At 35.1% G+C, this 16,607-nt stretch overlaps 3 protein-coding genes across 3 annotated transcripts in view; 1 reads left to right on the forward strand and 2 right to left on the reverse strand.

The window, feature by feature from the left end:
* Positions 1–2,871: 2,871 nt before the first annotated feature.
* The window catches only part of LOC126780948 (uncharacterized), a 63,431-nt gene continuing 49,695 nt past the window's right edge, over positions 2,872–16,607 (forward strand). The window contains exon 1 of the mRNA XM_050505654.1: positions 2,872–3,035. Within this exon, the coding sequence (XP_050361611.1) occupies positions 2,954–3,035 (82 nt within the window). The 5' untranslated portion in view covers positions 2,872–2,953. The remainder of the gene's footprint in view (positions 3,036–16,607) is intronic.
* On the reverse strand, positions 3,943–8,442 carry LOC126780939 (maltase A3-like). Its single transcript, XM_050505642.1, has 7 exons — positions 8,330–8,442; positions 6,941–7,120; positions 6,455–6,591; positions 5,722–5,987; positions 5,289–5,478; positions 4,648–5,025; positions 3,943–4,434 (listed from the first exon to the last, which is right to left on the reverse strand). Exons 2-7 carry the CDS (start codon positions 7,041–7,043, stop codon positions 4,099–4,101), a joined length of 1,410 nt encoding a protein of 469 aa, XP_050361599.1. The 5' UTR covers positions 7,044–7,120; positions 8,330–8,442; the 3' UTR covers positions 3,943–4,098.
* LOC126780935 (maltase A1-like) lies at positions 10,002–13,511 on the reverse strand. Its single transcript, XM_050505633.1, has 8 exons — positions 13,298–13,511; positions 12,595–12,774; positions 12,364–12,527; positions 11,846–12,231; positions 11,580–11,781; positions 11,145–11,501; positions 10,635–10,873; positions 10,002–10,074 (listed from the first exon to the last, which is right to left on the reverse strand). The coding sequence occupies exons 1-8, from the start codon at positions 13,509–13,511 to the stop codon at positions 10,002–10,004; spliced, it is 1,815 nt and encodes a 604-aa protein (XP_050361590.1).

A 16,607-nucleotide genomic window follows, 5' to 3' on the forward strand; every position in this document is an offset into this window, starting at 1 on the left:
TCCTGCACCGTTGGATAATCTCCCTTGAGAATGGCCGCCGTGATACAGTAACTTGGGTGGTTATTATTTCTTTATTCGGTGTCAGGCAAAAACTACTAACCCAATTGATATATAAATTTAATATATTGATTAATTATAGTTTTAAGACGGACAGTCTATATAGTACTGTTGTATGTAAGACGGGTAAACGCGCAGAAGACCACTGCCCATGGACGCGTGCAACACCGGAGTGCTTGCAGATGCGTTGCCGACCGTTAATATAGGTTCGTTCTGGAAATGCTCCTATGTCATATCGGTTCAAAAAAACCGCTGGTGAAAGCTGCTTCTATGGAGTGGTTATATTAGGTAGGTAGGAAAGTATACTTTTATTTTGCAAGTTGATATATAGCTTACGTTACACTTGCATATCGATTGTAAAATATCTACCACCGGTTCGGAAATATCCTTAGACCTAAGAAGAACCGGCGAAAGGAATTCATATTGGTAGAGCTTTGTGCAAGCTCGTCTGGGTAGGTACCACCCACTCATCAGATATTCTACCGAAAAACAGCAGTACCTGGGATTATTGCGTTCCGGCTTGAAGGGTGGGTGAGCCAGTGTAATTACAGGCACAAGGGATCTAACATAGTAATACCCAAGGTTGGTGGCGCATTGTCAATGCGTGGTCAATGTCTATGGGCGTTGGTAACCACTTATCATCAGGTGGCCCATATGGTCGTCCGCCTTTCTATTCTATAATGTATATATATATATACAGTAACTTGGGTGGTTATATATATATATTTATATACATTATATAAATTATATAAAGGAATAATTTTATTATATAAAGCCTTTATAGAAAGGCTTTATATAATAAAATTATTCATATAATATACATATTTCTTAAAACTAAGACAAAAATACTCAAATTTAAAGAACCCCCATCCCTACCCACAACACAGGCCGCGTTTCAAGCAGTACGACAATCTTTGCAACAAGAAAAACCTGTAGCGACTATTTTTTTTAAATAGATAGAATATACTATATACGATAGAATGTTTTATATATAATATATAACAATAGGATTATATTTTATTGTGCAATCATCTAAAAATATATTGGTTCTGTAATATCCTTTAGCATACAAGAGTTTCTTAACGATTATTTTAAATTTCACACCTACGTTTGTTAAGTATGCTCACCGACTTCTCATATACTGCTTGATTCTTTTTATTTATCTATTATTTTATTTTATGGTATAAGCAGGCGGACGAGCAAATGGGCCACCCGATGGTAAGTTAGTCACCACCGCCCATAGGCATTGGCGATATAAGAAATGTTAACCATTCCTTACATTGCCAATGCGTCACCAATTACGGAACGAAGATATTGTCCCTTGTGCCTGTAGTTACACTGGCTCACTCACCCTTAAAACTGGAACGCAACCATGCTAAATATTTCTCTATCCGTTTAGCGGTAGAATATCTGATGAGTAGGTGGTACCTACCCAGGCAGGCTTGCACAAAGCTCTTTTCAAAGTTATTAGATAATCATCAGTGAATTATTTCTCCATAACGTGACACTCATGGCTGCCTCGTTAGAGTCCTGTTATTCACACTGCGTTTAATTCGGGCAAAGTCACGTTTTTCATAGCGAGATCGGCTCCTTAGTTCGTTACTCATACTAATGCAGCTTATATTATCCCATTTCTCGCTAAACTTTACTGCAAATTATTTAACAAACCGTATAATCTTATTAACATTAATTTTATATTTATTCTAAGCGTTAATTCAGTAAATGTATATAATAATTTACCAGAGCACGTAATGTAAGAAATATTATGCGATGTTTCAAAAGACGTTAGGCGTTCGGTAGCTCGGAGGCTGGATCATATATTTGACACAGGATTATGTTAAAGTGTACTATACTTATTGATTATTATTTTATTACAGATATTTCAATGAGACGTGTTGTATACTTTATATGTATTAGCACAGTAGGTATTTGCTGAATATCTACGATAGAAAATTACTAAAAATATGTTAAGCCGACTTCTACGAACCGACTCCGACTAAAGTAGTTTACTTTAAACAAAAAAGATCTAAATGTTACTGACACTACAGTATTTTTAGGAATCACTTTGTACACGAAACTTTAGTGGAATCCTCATTTATTGTCCCTGACAGGGGCACTCAGCTCCGCAGCAAAACGGCTAGAAAAGTTAGACAATTAACGTCTATTGGTACTATATTTGTATATTTTGGTTATTTTCACAGTATTATCTCTTACGGCATTTGACTTGTACCTTCGTACAAGTTGTTACCTTCGAGCTCGAGATTGCCTTCAGAATCTTTTTAATAATGTAGGAATGTGTCCCAATATGTTCACAGTAATATTATTATGTAATTATATTACTCTTTATAATGTTATGTGTTTGCAGTGAAGAAAACATCGTGCGGAAATCGTGAGAGTTAACAATTGTCACATGTGTATCCACCAACCTGTATTGAAGCAGCGTGGTGGAATTTGGTCCAAATCTCCTCTTCAAAAGGAGAGTCTTTAGTCCAATCGTGAGACCTGTAATGTTATACTGACAGCCCAGAGATAAAAAGTGCCTGTGATTTAATAATGTATGTATCGTAAATATAAAAAATACATACTCGTCGGTTATTTAGTAGGAACTGTAACTATTATAATAATTAACATTGTGTCATATACATAAGTAACGTGCTAAATATAAAAAGTTCTAATTAAAAAAAAGTCTGCTTTAAATACGGCCCCAATATTATATAAAATAATATGAAGTTATTAAAAGTGGTTTTATATTTTACTATTAAAGACAAGTTATATTTTTGCTTGTAGTAACACGGCTATAAGTCCGCGCATGCTCGTCGGAGACAGCGTGGGTCGATAGCGGAGCAGTGGCGGCAGTCCGCGCCGCGCTGGGCCCCCGTGAGCCCGCGCCGCGGCCATGAGGTCGCGCGCCGTGCTCACCCTGCTCACCGCTTGCCTCGCAGCCACCACCATCGGAAATGCCGAGAAGAGTAAATTCTGTACGTAGACGTTATTTATCCTACTTTTTTCATCATACAATTATGTATCACATTCTTACTATAATGTTTTACACCCGGTGTTTTTACGCCCTCTGCCGGAAAGCGGTTGGAAAACTGAAGAGTTCGCGGTTTTACGGTTACGATGACTCCATTTTGGAATTCCGTCCCTTTTTTCGTGTTGTCTCTATCTGTTCGTATTAAAAGTGGAGGGAATTTATTTAGGGTTGTATATTTCCACAAAATCATAAAAACGTTTAATTTTTTTTTTAGTTTTGAAGTCTATGTGAAGTTTAAATTCTTTTTTTTTAATGTAATTTATTACTTTAATTCATTAGACTAATGGTAGATTTGTCTTATCATTACAGATAGCAGCAAAACTTATATTAGAAACGATGTCGTTAATTTAAATATACATACGTCTTATTGAGCTAATAACATATCAGTAAAGTAATACTACCCACATTGAGCATTATTAAAAAAATAACTCCACAAAAGGAGACGCGTATGTAAATTATATAGCTCATAAGATTCATAGGAAAATAGGTCATACGGAAAATACAATAGGGAATGAAATGCACAATGTGAATGTAGGCTAATACCCGCCGATCGTGGAGCGTAGCTGCTGTAGTATGTTGAACGCCTGTTGTCTAGCGTGGCCTGTTTCTGCTCTTCCTTTCTATAAATGTGGTGGAAGAAAAGGCACATACACGCATAATTTTATTTACTTACAGTATAAAATAATAAAAATCATATAATTTGTAACATGATTTCTATTTGAAATAAAGTAAAACTTCGAAGACTAACCAGTTAATAACATTTCATTTTTATTGAGGAATTCATTAAAAAATAGCAACATTATAGTTACTTGTGATAAATCAGAAACACATATAATATGAATGCACAGAAATGGTTCTAATGATACCAGAGCTCTAATCTACATATTTTAAAGTTTATACGATGCGCTGAATGTCAAATGTCGTATAAACTGTGAACCATATATCGATAAAGTATATAAATAATATATATAATAAGGCGAATGCGAACAAATCTACAGTAGTTAAAATTATAGATTGCTAAAGTACTTGTTGATTTTCTGCCAGCCTTCAGACAATTTGTTGGCGATTTTGTCGACTGGTCCAGGACCACTGCAATGCCTCGGGGGTCCAACTAATAAAAAAGATTCCCCAGGAACTAGTTTTAAATTTTTTTCCATGTTCACGTGGGAACCGATGGTCAAGGTGGATCCCCCGGAACTAACAGCTACAGTCATCTCAGTAGACAAGCCGGGGATCCTTGAAAGTAGGGCTTCGGTTTTTTCTCGTCCGAAATTGGAAACAACAAGCAGAGATCCTGATCCACCCCATCTTAGTACAGCAAGCGTATCCCCAAGCCTATGTAACTGAAAAAAAAAGTATTGAAATTATTTTTTAAACATATTTCATTACATTTTAAATGTTAAAAGTTAGAATACTATCTAAAATGTTTTATTTATATTTGATTCTACGTTATGATATATATAAAAATTATATATATATATATATATATATATATATGATAATAGTATAATTTTTTATAATTCTAAATTTTCCTTTCCGAAATAAATTAAATGTACCTCCAGATATGGTCCTACAGCAGGTGATTTTCTAATAGCTGATGCAACTTTCATTACACCGATATGACTTAAATCATTTGCATATTCAGTCTTTGCATTGGCATATCTATAATTTGGAGCCAATGGTAGCCAGGGATCACCAGAAGTAAAGCTAGCAGTAGGAGTGTCATCCCATGGAAACGGGGCTGCTGACGCAACAGCTTGCATTGGCCAGCATTTTGAAATAACGGCCCATTCAAGAATGGTATCCACTGCACCCAGTTCGTCTCCTTGCTGAATTATCGTAGCTCCTGGGAGTGCTAACGCTGTTAAAATTATGGCATTTACCATTTCGCTACCATAACGCGTTGCTATTTTACTTTCATTTAGTTTACTAGTCTGTAACAAATAAACTTGCAATAGCAGTTTATTACTTTATAAGCTGAAGTCTGTTGCATTTAAATAAACTCAATATTAATGGATACATAAAATACATACTAAGTAATTAATTGTATGATGTAACAAAATAAAGAAATATTTTGCTTTAAATTACCAAGCGCTTATATACATCACAACAAAATTCCAACCTCTAAGGTAGAACCAGCGGCTTATACAAGATTTATTTTGACAGCAGCATGGCTCAATATTTAGGAGTAACTCACGAGCCAAGTGGGGGTCATATCTTGCGGTGGAAACAACAGTGTGGCGTGCAGAGCGAGCGCCAAGCTTGCCGCCGGCCGCTTGGCTGGCGAAGCTAAATCGTAACTTATTACACTATTGGCGCCTGAACCTCCTTCCCCGTAATATTTAGCGCCGGTTTCAGCTCCTAGCGAAGATTCGACTAAAATAACTCTGCAATGAAATAGCAATTACGCTAGCTTCTGTATTGCTATTTTGCTATAAATATTTGAAAGGCGCTACTAATAATAAAATTAAATAAAGTTTTTTTTTCTCCATTTGTAATAAGTAATAGAAGAAAGCATCATTTTAAATGAATATTCTTTTTCAATTATAGATTACTATGAAAATCAAATTGGCTTTAACTTCGAAAATAAGCTAAATATTGGATTTTATTAATCAAAAATATATACTCACGGTGCTTCCGTGTTACTAGCGCGAGAACAACTCGTGGCTGCAATCGTCATTTTTTTGACAAGTTGCACACCGCATTCATGATTCGATGGAAAGTCAGGGTTGATGAGGATTCCAGCAATCCCTCGTTTTAGCCAAGCGCATTGAGCGTTCGACAACATGGCTGTTAAACTTTCAGAACAGAGATTTAAAATTGCCTCATTACGAGAAGAACCGTAATATGCTTTTCGTTCTTTATGCCATATCCAATTGCTTATACCCACTTCTTTCTAAAAATGAATTCAAATATTTTATTACATTAAAAACTATTTATCTTAACCGTGACAAATCTTTAAAGTTTAAATGTTAAAAAAGTAATATAAAACAATAATGCTTTCGATGTTTTTAAGCATATATAGTTTTCTAAGATAAATATATATTCTATATAACAGTAACAGTAACAGCCTGTTAATGTCCCACTGCTGGGCTAAGGCTTTTTCTCCCTTTTTGGGGAGAAGAATTCTATATACTTATAATGTTTTTAGTAATTTTGGTTATAGATGTTAAGGGCACATCAGCACTAAATCGTCAGATCTACTTGAGAAAATTTTGAGGTTTCTTTTTCCGCAATACATGTCGAGACACTGTTGTTAGTAATAGATTTAATTCGATTAACATAAAAAAAGACGACCAATACAAAAAATGAGTTAGATCCTAATTTATTATTGTATTTTAATTAAACATTTTTGTTGCTTACTGCTGGCGTTTCGTCTGTATTTCCATCTCTCCAAATAACTTTATCTTCAAATCCAGATTTCCGTTCAGCGCTAGAATTAAACAGCTCGGAACTTGAACTGATTGTCTCTATTGTCAAAGTAATCACCAATTTGAGTTCTGTGATCAAGAACAATAGGTACTATTATTATAATATACAAATATTTGTCGTTAAGAAGAACAAACGATCTATTCAAATAAAAATTGCATTCACTTGGGATTGGATAATTTGCTTTATTTATATAATAGTTATTTATATGAATACCTGAAGTAAATACAAATCAAAATTAAAAATAGCTTCTTAAATCATGACCGAGTGGAATGGTGGTAAGAATGCTGGCAGCAGCATAATAGATTGTTTTATACCTTTAAATACAACAAAATTAAAAGGATTGTTGCGTATACAGTTCGTTTCTGTTTATTTAAAATGAAATAGTTTTTTATAAAACTTAAGTAAACATTGACTCACCCAATTTCTTTGCCTTTTCCGTAAGCCCCTTAAATATATCCAAATTTCCGTATCTCTCGTCTATAGCTGTGAAGTTCATGGTACCAGGTTTGTTACAGTCCATACTTTTCGCGGATATTGGAGACAAGATTACGGCGTCAGCGCCCAACGCGCGGACGTAACTCAGTTGCTTTGTTACACCTGAGATTATTGCTGTATTATTTGGTGGTTATTAGAGTGCATCAATTTAAAATTTTGCCTAGTTTGATATAGGAAGGCAGTCAGGCAAATAGACTACCTGATGGTCAGTGATCAACTTTATTATTATAGACATTGATATTTTCAATCATGAGAACTAAGATCTAATGTATCTTGTTCCTTTATTACAGTGGCTAATACATCTTTCATCCTGGAATGATTTCGTGTTTGTAATACACTTTAAACAATGCCGAATAAAAGTTGTTAAAAAGTTAAGGTAGATGCTTCTCATTGCTTTGAAAGCTAATAACGTTATATTTAGCGTCTTTATAAAAGTTACAATATATATATATATATATATATATATCTTCGATGAAAGGTAAATCAGTGTTCTAAGTCAGTAATACAATGATCATCCACTATCTGCACAATAAAAATTGTTAGCTGCATTTCAATAACGTTACTACTTCGGTTTCCCATTTCAAATATTATTGGAGGACTCTCCGGCGAGCGTGATCAATATTTATAAATGACAGGAGTTAACCGGATCATATTCACAACACGCCCGAACAATAAATCGATTTCAAAACGTTGAGTGGATTGAATGCGAGTTCTAAATTTTATTTTATTTCGTTCTAACATATATTGATTATAACACGGATTTATAATAACCTTTGTGTAATAAATAGAAACACATTATAATTAATTTGATTTCAAGCATGGAATCCTATACAAGCAATAATGCCAACCTTGAAACTAAACGAGCGTGTAATTATACCTACTAGATTTGTTATTAATTAAAGCGGAACAGCTTGAAACCTATTCTCGGTCTTAATATAATTACGTAACCTAATAAAACACGTCTAATAGGTTTATTCAGAGTGATTTACTTACTAGTTATGAATTCTCGCGCCAAGTATTGCGACTCTGGAGAATTAAACTCTTGTTCAATTTGTTCCAAATATATTTTATTCTAGAAGCCTTTTAAAAGCAGTTGAATGTTCATTTTATATGATGAATGTAATGTAATTTGTTTCGGATTATAGATTCAGAGAAAAAGAACCGATAAAAAACGCAGTATTTACTCTTTTTCGTCATTCATATTACATTGGTTCGTTAGTTACATATGTCCTGTAATTATTTTTGTTGTGTTGTTGTAAGTACAACGATATAATTGTAATTGAATGGTTATGACATGTTAAAATACTCAACCTTGTAAGTCACCAAGACCATCTCCATTTGAATCTTTGAACGAGTCGACAAGAATACTGTAGTAGACCGCACTGCTCCACCACGGGTCTGCCCCCCCACCTCCCAATACCGTGGTCAGCACGACCGCAGCTAGCCACATATTTCACGTGTTTCACGAGATTAACGATCCTATTCAGCTACTCGTAGTGACGCTATAGAGCTTCTTATTGTGACGATAATTTGTGATTTGTAAAATGAAAATAAGAGTTTTGTCATAGCGTTAGAAGCATTTCATTTGGAAACGTTACACAAAGAAACGTTGCGCTCAAATTTGACCTGTAAATTTTACTTTTATAGCATTCAAAGATCTTTAAAAAGTATAAAAAAATGCTAAGTCTGTTAGTTTTATTGTGTGTTTTTTCTCCCCTTTTTTCAGCTTAAAACAATTATAATTCTTAGATTTTAGAAGTATTTACTTTAGATTTTTATTATTATAAATCTCTACATACATACATACAACAAATCTCTAACTAACTATAAATTTTGTCTTGAGCATGCAATTCAATGTAATTTTCGCAATGATTTTGTTAAGAAATAAAACATTGTTCTCCAGTTTCAATTGAGATAACACTGCATTGTCCGGCACATCACTATCGTTCAGACCGGAAGTGCCGTCATTGCAGTCCGTAATTCAGTTAGGCGGCAAATTGCGGGGCGGTCGGACTATTATCAGCTCGACCGGAACGTGTCGGCCTCGCTACACCTGTCATTTAATGATTGGTTAATTTGATTGTGCAATTGAGAACAACATAACAGCTTGCTCGTCAACAAATTACCTATTCAAACATAAATACATATATCTACAAAGTTTTTTCTTTCACGTTATTTCATTCATTATCTGTCGCTTTGATAGCATTTTTCATTTCATTCTATTACGTGTCTAGAAAGTGCGTAATTTGTAAACTAGTAGAGTTATAGTATTTATTTAATTTCATTTTTAAACAAGAGTAGGACGTTTATCTAAAGTAAAGATTGAAGAATTTAGGCAAGTTCTTCAAGTCAAGGCAAGAGCCAAGGAGTTTTTATGTAATACGTTTGTGAATATAGTTATATTTTTTTATAAAATAGAATAATACTGTACTGTAAATGCCTTACCTGATGGTAGATGGTTAAATTGCCCATATAATGTATAGGTGCTGGAAGAATTATCAAGCGTTCCTTACATCGTCAATGCACCACAAACCTTGAGAGTTTCCAAAGTTTGTGTTACATTTACCCTTCAAACCGGAACACAACAATACTAAGAATTGCTGTGTGGCGGAAGAATATTTTGGCAAAACCTGCATGAGTTGCTACTATATATAGTCTATATATGGTAGCAACTCATGCAGGTTTGCAGGTTTCAACATGTATAACCATAAAACAGCACAGTAAGCTGGTGGAACAGTCTTCAAAATCAGAGAGTCTAGCTGCAACTGAGCCATTTACTACAATATTCACAGCTTAATATGCGACATTATTTTTAAATGAATAATTCAAAATGAATTTATGTATTTTTATAAAACATAATATGTATAAGAAAAAAAAACAATCAGATTCTTCATAAAGGTTAAATAAAATAAAAAAATCTATAACATATATTATCAATAAATATCTTATATGATAAAGACAACGAATTGTAGGATCATCCACACTACATCGGTGAGGCTCGTAATACGAGAGCTTCTCCTGCCTGAAGGGTTACGGACCCTCGAGGAATCGTGTCACTGAAATAAAAAAAGTAATATTACATTGTGTCATATTTGTCGCCGCGAAAATATACCCCAAAAGTATATACGAAACGGATTTACTGTGATTGTGAAATATTTTATGTAATTTCGATTTTCTTATTTTGTAATATTTTTGTTACTTGTTTTTAAAAGAAAAGAGTATTGTAAGCTGCTGATTGATAATTTTTGGTTAATGTACTATCTTTTAATATTTAAAATAAAATTAAAAAAAAAACTGGAAATTACAACTTAATTTTGATATTCTTCACCGCAGATAAGAAAATACTGTATATAACAGAAATATCCAAAAAACGATTAACATTGTTGTAATGTTTGATATCGGCCGAGATTAAGATACGTTGTTAACAGTTGCGAGCATAATATGTATATATCAGGATTTATGTTTAAATAAATATAATATTTACGTCACATTATTAGTATCTCATTTTCATGTGTGGGATAAGGACACAAATAGTAGGACTTTAAATCTACTCAAATTAACGTGGCTTAGAGATTGCAAGACAACTGAATCATATTATTTATGGAATTATACTTACTCAATGGCTCTGTTGGAATGCACACTTGATGAATAAACAGTTAGCGGCTCCTCTAAGAACTGTACGGTGGACAGGTCGACTGTGTCAGACGTCTCACCCACATTGAACACTAAAGCATAGGTCTCATGAGTGAGAAGATATCTCACAAGGACAAAGGTATTTTCTGATAGACTCTGGATATGGTATGATCCGTGTGATAAAGCAGGCTCCTTTCGCAGGCGTGTCATCGATTTGTATACCTAAGGGACATTTTAAAGTTTAGCTTACCAATTTACTAGATTCTATAAATTGACTACTATATATAACATGGTGGTGATAGAACTCGCTGCAGTTCGTTTTTAAATACTACGCACTTTATTGCGTAAAAGTAATGTTTTTGTGTTGTGTTTCGATTTGAAAAGTCATTGAACTAATGTTTTTAGGTATATACAACGATTAATTTTAAAACGTTTCTACTTCCCCGTTTGGCTAATATCAACAAATATTTGAAAAAAATAAATATTCATTTACCTTGAAATGACTTCGGCTGGCTTCTTTTTGTGCTTGTAAATTGATTTCCAAATAGTCCAAAGAAACTGGTAACCATGTGCTTGCATTTGTCGAGAATCCTGCGCTAGTACTGCTGTCCCATTGATATGGTGTACGAGCTGGATCCCTTGAGAACTGCAAGTAGTTATCTGGGTTGCCTTGGTTACACGCTGCAACGTCTACTGTATCTTCCCAACTCACGTAACCATCCCTCATACCGATTTCTTCTCCTTGATAAGTTATAGCAACTCCAGGGAGCATCATGTTCAAGGAATTAAGCCCATCTACCATGTTAGGTCTAAATCTCGAAGGCATTCTTTTCTGGTCATGATTGCCAAACTTGAAAAAAATATTAGTATTTTTATATTTATCTTGTAACCTAATTAAAAAAAATGTTTATCTGTTTATAATACTTACGACCCAATTAGCGACTTTTCCTTGGGGCATATAAGTAAGCCAACGCTTAATGATATAAACAAAGTCGCGAGCGTTAGAACTGGAGGACAAACTATTGATGAAATCAAAATTAAATGGAAAATGTGCCCCAACTTTATCTTGTTCGTTACCATAGTACAGCATTGTCATTGTTACATTTGCGTATGCTTCCGCTAGAAGTATCCTGCAAGAAAATATTATTATAAACATATCTTCTGATATTGTTAAAAAATAATATGACAACTTACCTTGTTTCAGCGTTATTATCATTGGTCCATTTATCAGCAAATTCTCTCCATTCGTATACTACATCGTACAGCTCAATTTGATCCCTAGTGTGCTCTTGTGTAGTATAACCCGCTTGAGTGGGAGTTAAGAATGGATTTCCAGTTAAGGGTTCATCAGGGTACAGACCGCCATGATCATTAGGGTTCGCTTCGAAAAGATGCGGGATAGCGTCTAGCCTGTAACCATCTGCCCCCTTCTCAAACCAATACCTCATTATATTAATCATTTCTTCTTTAACAGCTGGTTCTCTAAAGTTAAAGTCGGCTTGTTCTATCGCAAATTGATGTAAGTAAAATTGTTGTCGTATTTCGCTCCATTCCCATACGGTACCACCGAATTGACTTATCTAGAAGAAAATAATGTGATAGTGACAGATACAGACAGATAGATAGATAAGGTTTTTGCATCAGTTGTACGTAAATCTAAATATTATACAATTTCCTCTTTATAATTAAAATCATATCATAATAATATTTACCCAATTCGATGGAACTAATCTGTTGCTAGCATTGTTCGGATCAATAATTGGATCGGCCCAAACAAAATAGTTTTCGAAACCGGGTTCCCTTGCCTCCGACTTTTTAAAATAGTCTGATTCAGTACTAGCGTGGTTCGGAACATAATCCAGAATAATTTTGATGCCTACAAAAAAGATCTATGAATATATAATATAAGTAAATACATGAGTATTTAAATGTGTAACAATTACCGAGCTGGTGAGCTTTATCAACTAATTCTTCAAAGTCAGCCATTGTACCATATTCCTCCTGAATATTATAGAAATCACTAATATCATATCCAAAGTCCACCATGGGCGAGACGAAGACAGGTGACATCCATATAGCACCAACGCCGGCGTCAACAAAGTGTTCCAATTGTGTAATAATACCTGTGTGAGAATATAGGAAATAGTAGGGTAACAAGCAGCCTATTAATATTCCATAGCTTGGGTAAGGTTTCTTTACCACATACACGGTAGCATGCGAAAGCGATCCCGTGGCACTCCTCGTTAAGACGGAAAGGTTACCGCTGGTTTTTTAGTGGGTATTCCGATGTTCGGGGCGCACTCCAAGTTTCGGACAGGCTATTATACGACTAATTTGGCAGGAAATATGCTCTACTTTGACCCTTTCAAGGAATCTTATTACTAGTCATCCTCTATGGTAGCTTATCTCGTATCATAGATGATATTTTTATAGAAATATTTACTTACACTGAATTCCTACCATATACAAATCAAAATTAAAAATAGCTGCTGTTAAAATTGTGACCGCGTGGAATAGAGGCAAGAATGAAGCATAATCCCATAGAATTGCAATTATTAAATTAATTTTATTAGTAGGTATTTAAATAAACTAATCTTAACGTCGGAAAACGTAACAGAATTTATTGCTTTAATATAACATATGTACCTTTTATGTCGCCGATGCCGTCTCCATTGCTGTCCTTGAACGATCTCGGGTAGATTTGATAAATAACTGTATGCTCCCACCAGTCCAACGGTACTAATTCTGGTGGTGTTGGACCTTTGCTGGCTAGAACCGCCCATGTTATACAACCTACCACCACACCTACCACTGCTATAGCACCAAACGCCATGCCTATTGTTTTTAATGATGATGGCATAATAACTTTCGCGTACCTCTTCCGGATTTAAACTGTGTCGTGCCTTATATGAAATAATTTTAAATGATTAATCACAGAGAACCACTATCGATAAAGAGGCTAAAAAAATAACTGCCACGTTATATGACTGGTATGTTCGTTTGTCTGTTTGTGCATGTTTAGTACAATATCATGAAAGATGACGATGATGATGTTTACGTCATTACTTAAAATAGGTTTCCGTTCAGGTCGTGTATTTCCAAATATATATATATTAATACAAATTTAATTGGTGGTAGGGGTTTGTGCAAGCCGGTCGGTTTAATATCAACTCATTAAATATTCTACCACCAAACAGCGATACTTAGTATTATTGAGTTCAGGTTTGCAGCCAGTGAGCCAACCAGTCCAATTACATGCATTACGAACATAACATCTCAGTAACCAAGGTTGGTGGTACCTTGAAGATAACCTTACATCGTACATATAACTTCAGCGCAAATGTCTATCGGCGATGGTGACCATTTACCAACAGGTTGTCCATTTGTCCGTCCGCCTACCTATAATGTAGAAATAAAAAAAAATGTGGTGCTCTACCGGTTACTTTGTTATGTTACAGTAACAAATTCGCGGGTATGACTTTATCATTAAAATGTCGTAAATTTTTATTTCATTTATATTGTGGTAATCGAAATATTTTTTTATCAATAAAAAAATAAAACTTTATACATGTTGATACCCTGCAATTACGATAACAGTTAAATAATATTATGTGTATTATTGAAGAGGGTTCTAGAACTATTTCAAAGCATCTGTTGCTATTATTGTAAGTAATTTTACATTTTTATTCGGAATTTTAACCTCGACAATGAATTTAAAGGCGTATAATCAACACAAGATGTATGGATGAGAAAAAGCGTAGAAAATCTAGGTAGGATCTTTTTATTTTATTTTACTATTTTATTTTTTCTTTTGAAAATAGTAACTTGTTGAGTTTCTTGCCGGTTCTACTAATCAGAATCTACAGTCTGAACCGGTGGTAGCTTCATATACTATAGATATAAGAGGATGGTTTAGTTTGTTTTTTTTTCTATTTTCATGTAAAAACTACTAATTGGTATGGAAGTTCATATTATTCTAGTAATAGTCAATAAATAAAATTATTATATTGCATATTTTTTGAGATATAGCTTACTATGCTGTCGTAATCGGAGGGAAAATTGACTGTTTCAACATATACAAAAAAGGAACCGTTTACGATAAAATAGTAGGACCAAAATCTACAGTAAAGTCCGCGACAGCAAATATCTGATATCTTTTATTCACAATGAGTGAACTAACAGTAGACATTTTTGTGTTTCAAAATAGGGGAAAAGATAACAACTAACAACTTAGTTTAGTTTACCTGTTTATAAAAAAGTATCAACCCTTATTAAAATAAATAGCATATTAAATTTAAGCGTTTTCTTAAGGTTTCCACTGCGAGAAAAAAATGTACGGACGAATAGATCGATTGTCGAATGATATAGGGTCTAGGGTCTTATAGGGTGACTAAAACCTCGAGATCAAATCAGGATAGCTAGTTAGTATAATCTTTTAAAATGAAGATTCAAAAGTACTTGTAAAGCATTCTTGACTAAAGTACATATATTTTGATAATAATATAATATATTAATTAATAAAGCCGAGATGATCTAGTGTGTATAACACGTAGATTTTAAATTGCAGCTTCAAATAAGCACTTAGTTCCGACTTACGCAGGTAATGACCGGTCACGGTTGTTTTGGAGAATATCTGTGTAAGATCGGACGCGAATCAACGGCGATGTGTCATCACTGTGGCGCGGACCGGGACACCGCTCAGCATACGTTGGAGGTGGGCACCGCGTGGAGTGCGGAGAGGGAGATCTTGGTCCGCGAAGTCGGACAAGACCTGTCCCTGCGAGCAGTCGTGTCGGCGATGCTCTGCAGGGAATCGGCGTGGAGGGCCGTAGCCTCCTTCTGTGAGACCGTCATGGTCCAGAAGGAGACGGCAGAGCGGGAACAGGAAAGAGCCGATCCTGCTCTGTGGAAACGAACTCAGCCCTCTCACAGCCCCAACGCCCGGGGCTTAAATGATAGGGCGTAACCCTGGGGTCGTGGATGCGTGAGGTGGGGGCCTCGCGTTTCTTATTTCAGACGGCCCTGAGGAGGACAGCAGCTGGGATGCTCTCGCGCTACCGTATGCACTAGCGAGGAGTGCGGGGGGGGGAGATTAGCTTCGCCCCATGAGGAGAGCTCCGCCGTGCCACGAGCGGAGCAAAGCACGGGAGAGGCCACGGATGCGTTATATCAACACGATCCCGCAGCCTCTCCGATCCGTGCCAAGGACGGCCATCGCAGTGGTTTTAGTGGGTAAGAATCCCATATAACCCAGTCCCCATGGGAGCTAGGTACCTTTTTGAAGGTTTCCATTGCTTGAAAAAAAATCACTTAGTTTTCTTGTATTAAATTTATGTTTCATTTCGTGCTCAGTGTTGAAAGACAATTATCGTGTTTAAGCATTATATATGCATATTATCATTTTTATATCACACGTGTATATAAACATTAGTTTTACTCATTCTAGAGTACAGTAATCGTGTTTCTTGTATCCAATGAAAATAACAGGGATGTTTAAAAATAGTTTACACTAACCGTTGGCGCGGTCGACCACAACGGTTGCGTTTGATGTTAAAACTCAGTTGTCGGTTTTGAAAATATGTTTAAAACACGAACGTTTCGCCAAAAGCAAAAAGTTATTTGAATTTTACGCAATACATAGGAAAACTTTTTATGTTTTATTAAAGTTGGTTTAAGCTAAAAATTTAGTTACTGTATTTTGTACATATTAACATGTTACAAATGTAATAGCTAAGAAGCTGGAGAGCATTTCGGTGTATGATTTGATCATGTTTCTGATCGATAACGATTAAGATTCAGTGGGCCAATTCTACTAACAAATTGTCACTTTATGTCAATCGAATCGAAGCGTGATCATATCCGTTTTACTATTGTTTAATTTAATTGTCGGCTATTGGCGTAAAAGTTAACAATTAAGATTGGTTTTGACATAACGATATATATTAACATCATATCG

This window comes from Nymphalis io, chromosome 3 (assembly GCF_905147045.1).
Source record: "Nymphalis io chromosome 3, ilAglIoxx1.1, whole genome shotgun sequence".
In the NCBI taxonomy this organism is placed as follows: domain Eukaryota; kingdom Metazoa; phylum Arthropoda; class Insecta; order Lepidoptera; family Nymphalidae; genus Nymphalis; species Nymphalis io.

What these genes read in the sequence shown, in the direction of transcription:
- LOC126780939 (XM_050505642.1), bottom strand. Translation starts at nt 7,043, where the DNA reads ATGGACTGTAACAAACCTGGTACCATGAACTTCACAGCTATAGACGAG. An exon ending in GGAAAAGGCAAAGAAATTGG is followed by an intron (nt 6,592 to 6,940) that starts GTGAGTCAATGT and finishes TCTTGATCACAG; the next exon opens with AACTCAAATTGGTGATTACT. An exon ending in GCTAGTAACACGGAAGCACC is followed by an intron (nt 5,479 to 5,721) that starts GTGAGTATATAT and finishes ATTTCATTGCAG; the next exon opens with AGTTATTTTAGTCGAATCTT.
- LOC126780935 (XM_050505633.1), bottom strand. Translation starts at nt 13,511, where the DNA reads ATGCCATCATCATTAAAAACAATAGGCATGGCGTTTGGTGCTATAGCA. An exon ending in GAAAAGTCGCTAATTGGGTC is followed by an intron (nt 11,502 to 11,579) that starts GTAAGTATTATA and finishes ATTTTTTTCAAG; the next exon opens with TTTGGCAATCATGACCAGAA. An exon ending in CCAGCCGAAGTCATTTCAAG is followed by an intron (nt 10,874 to 11,144) that starts GTAAATGAATAT and finishes AATGTCCCTTAG; the next exon opens with GTATACAAATCGATGACACG.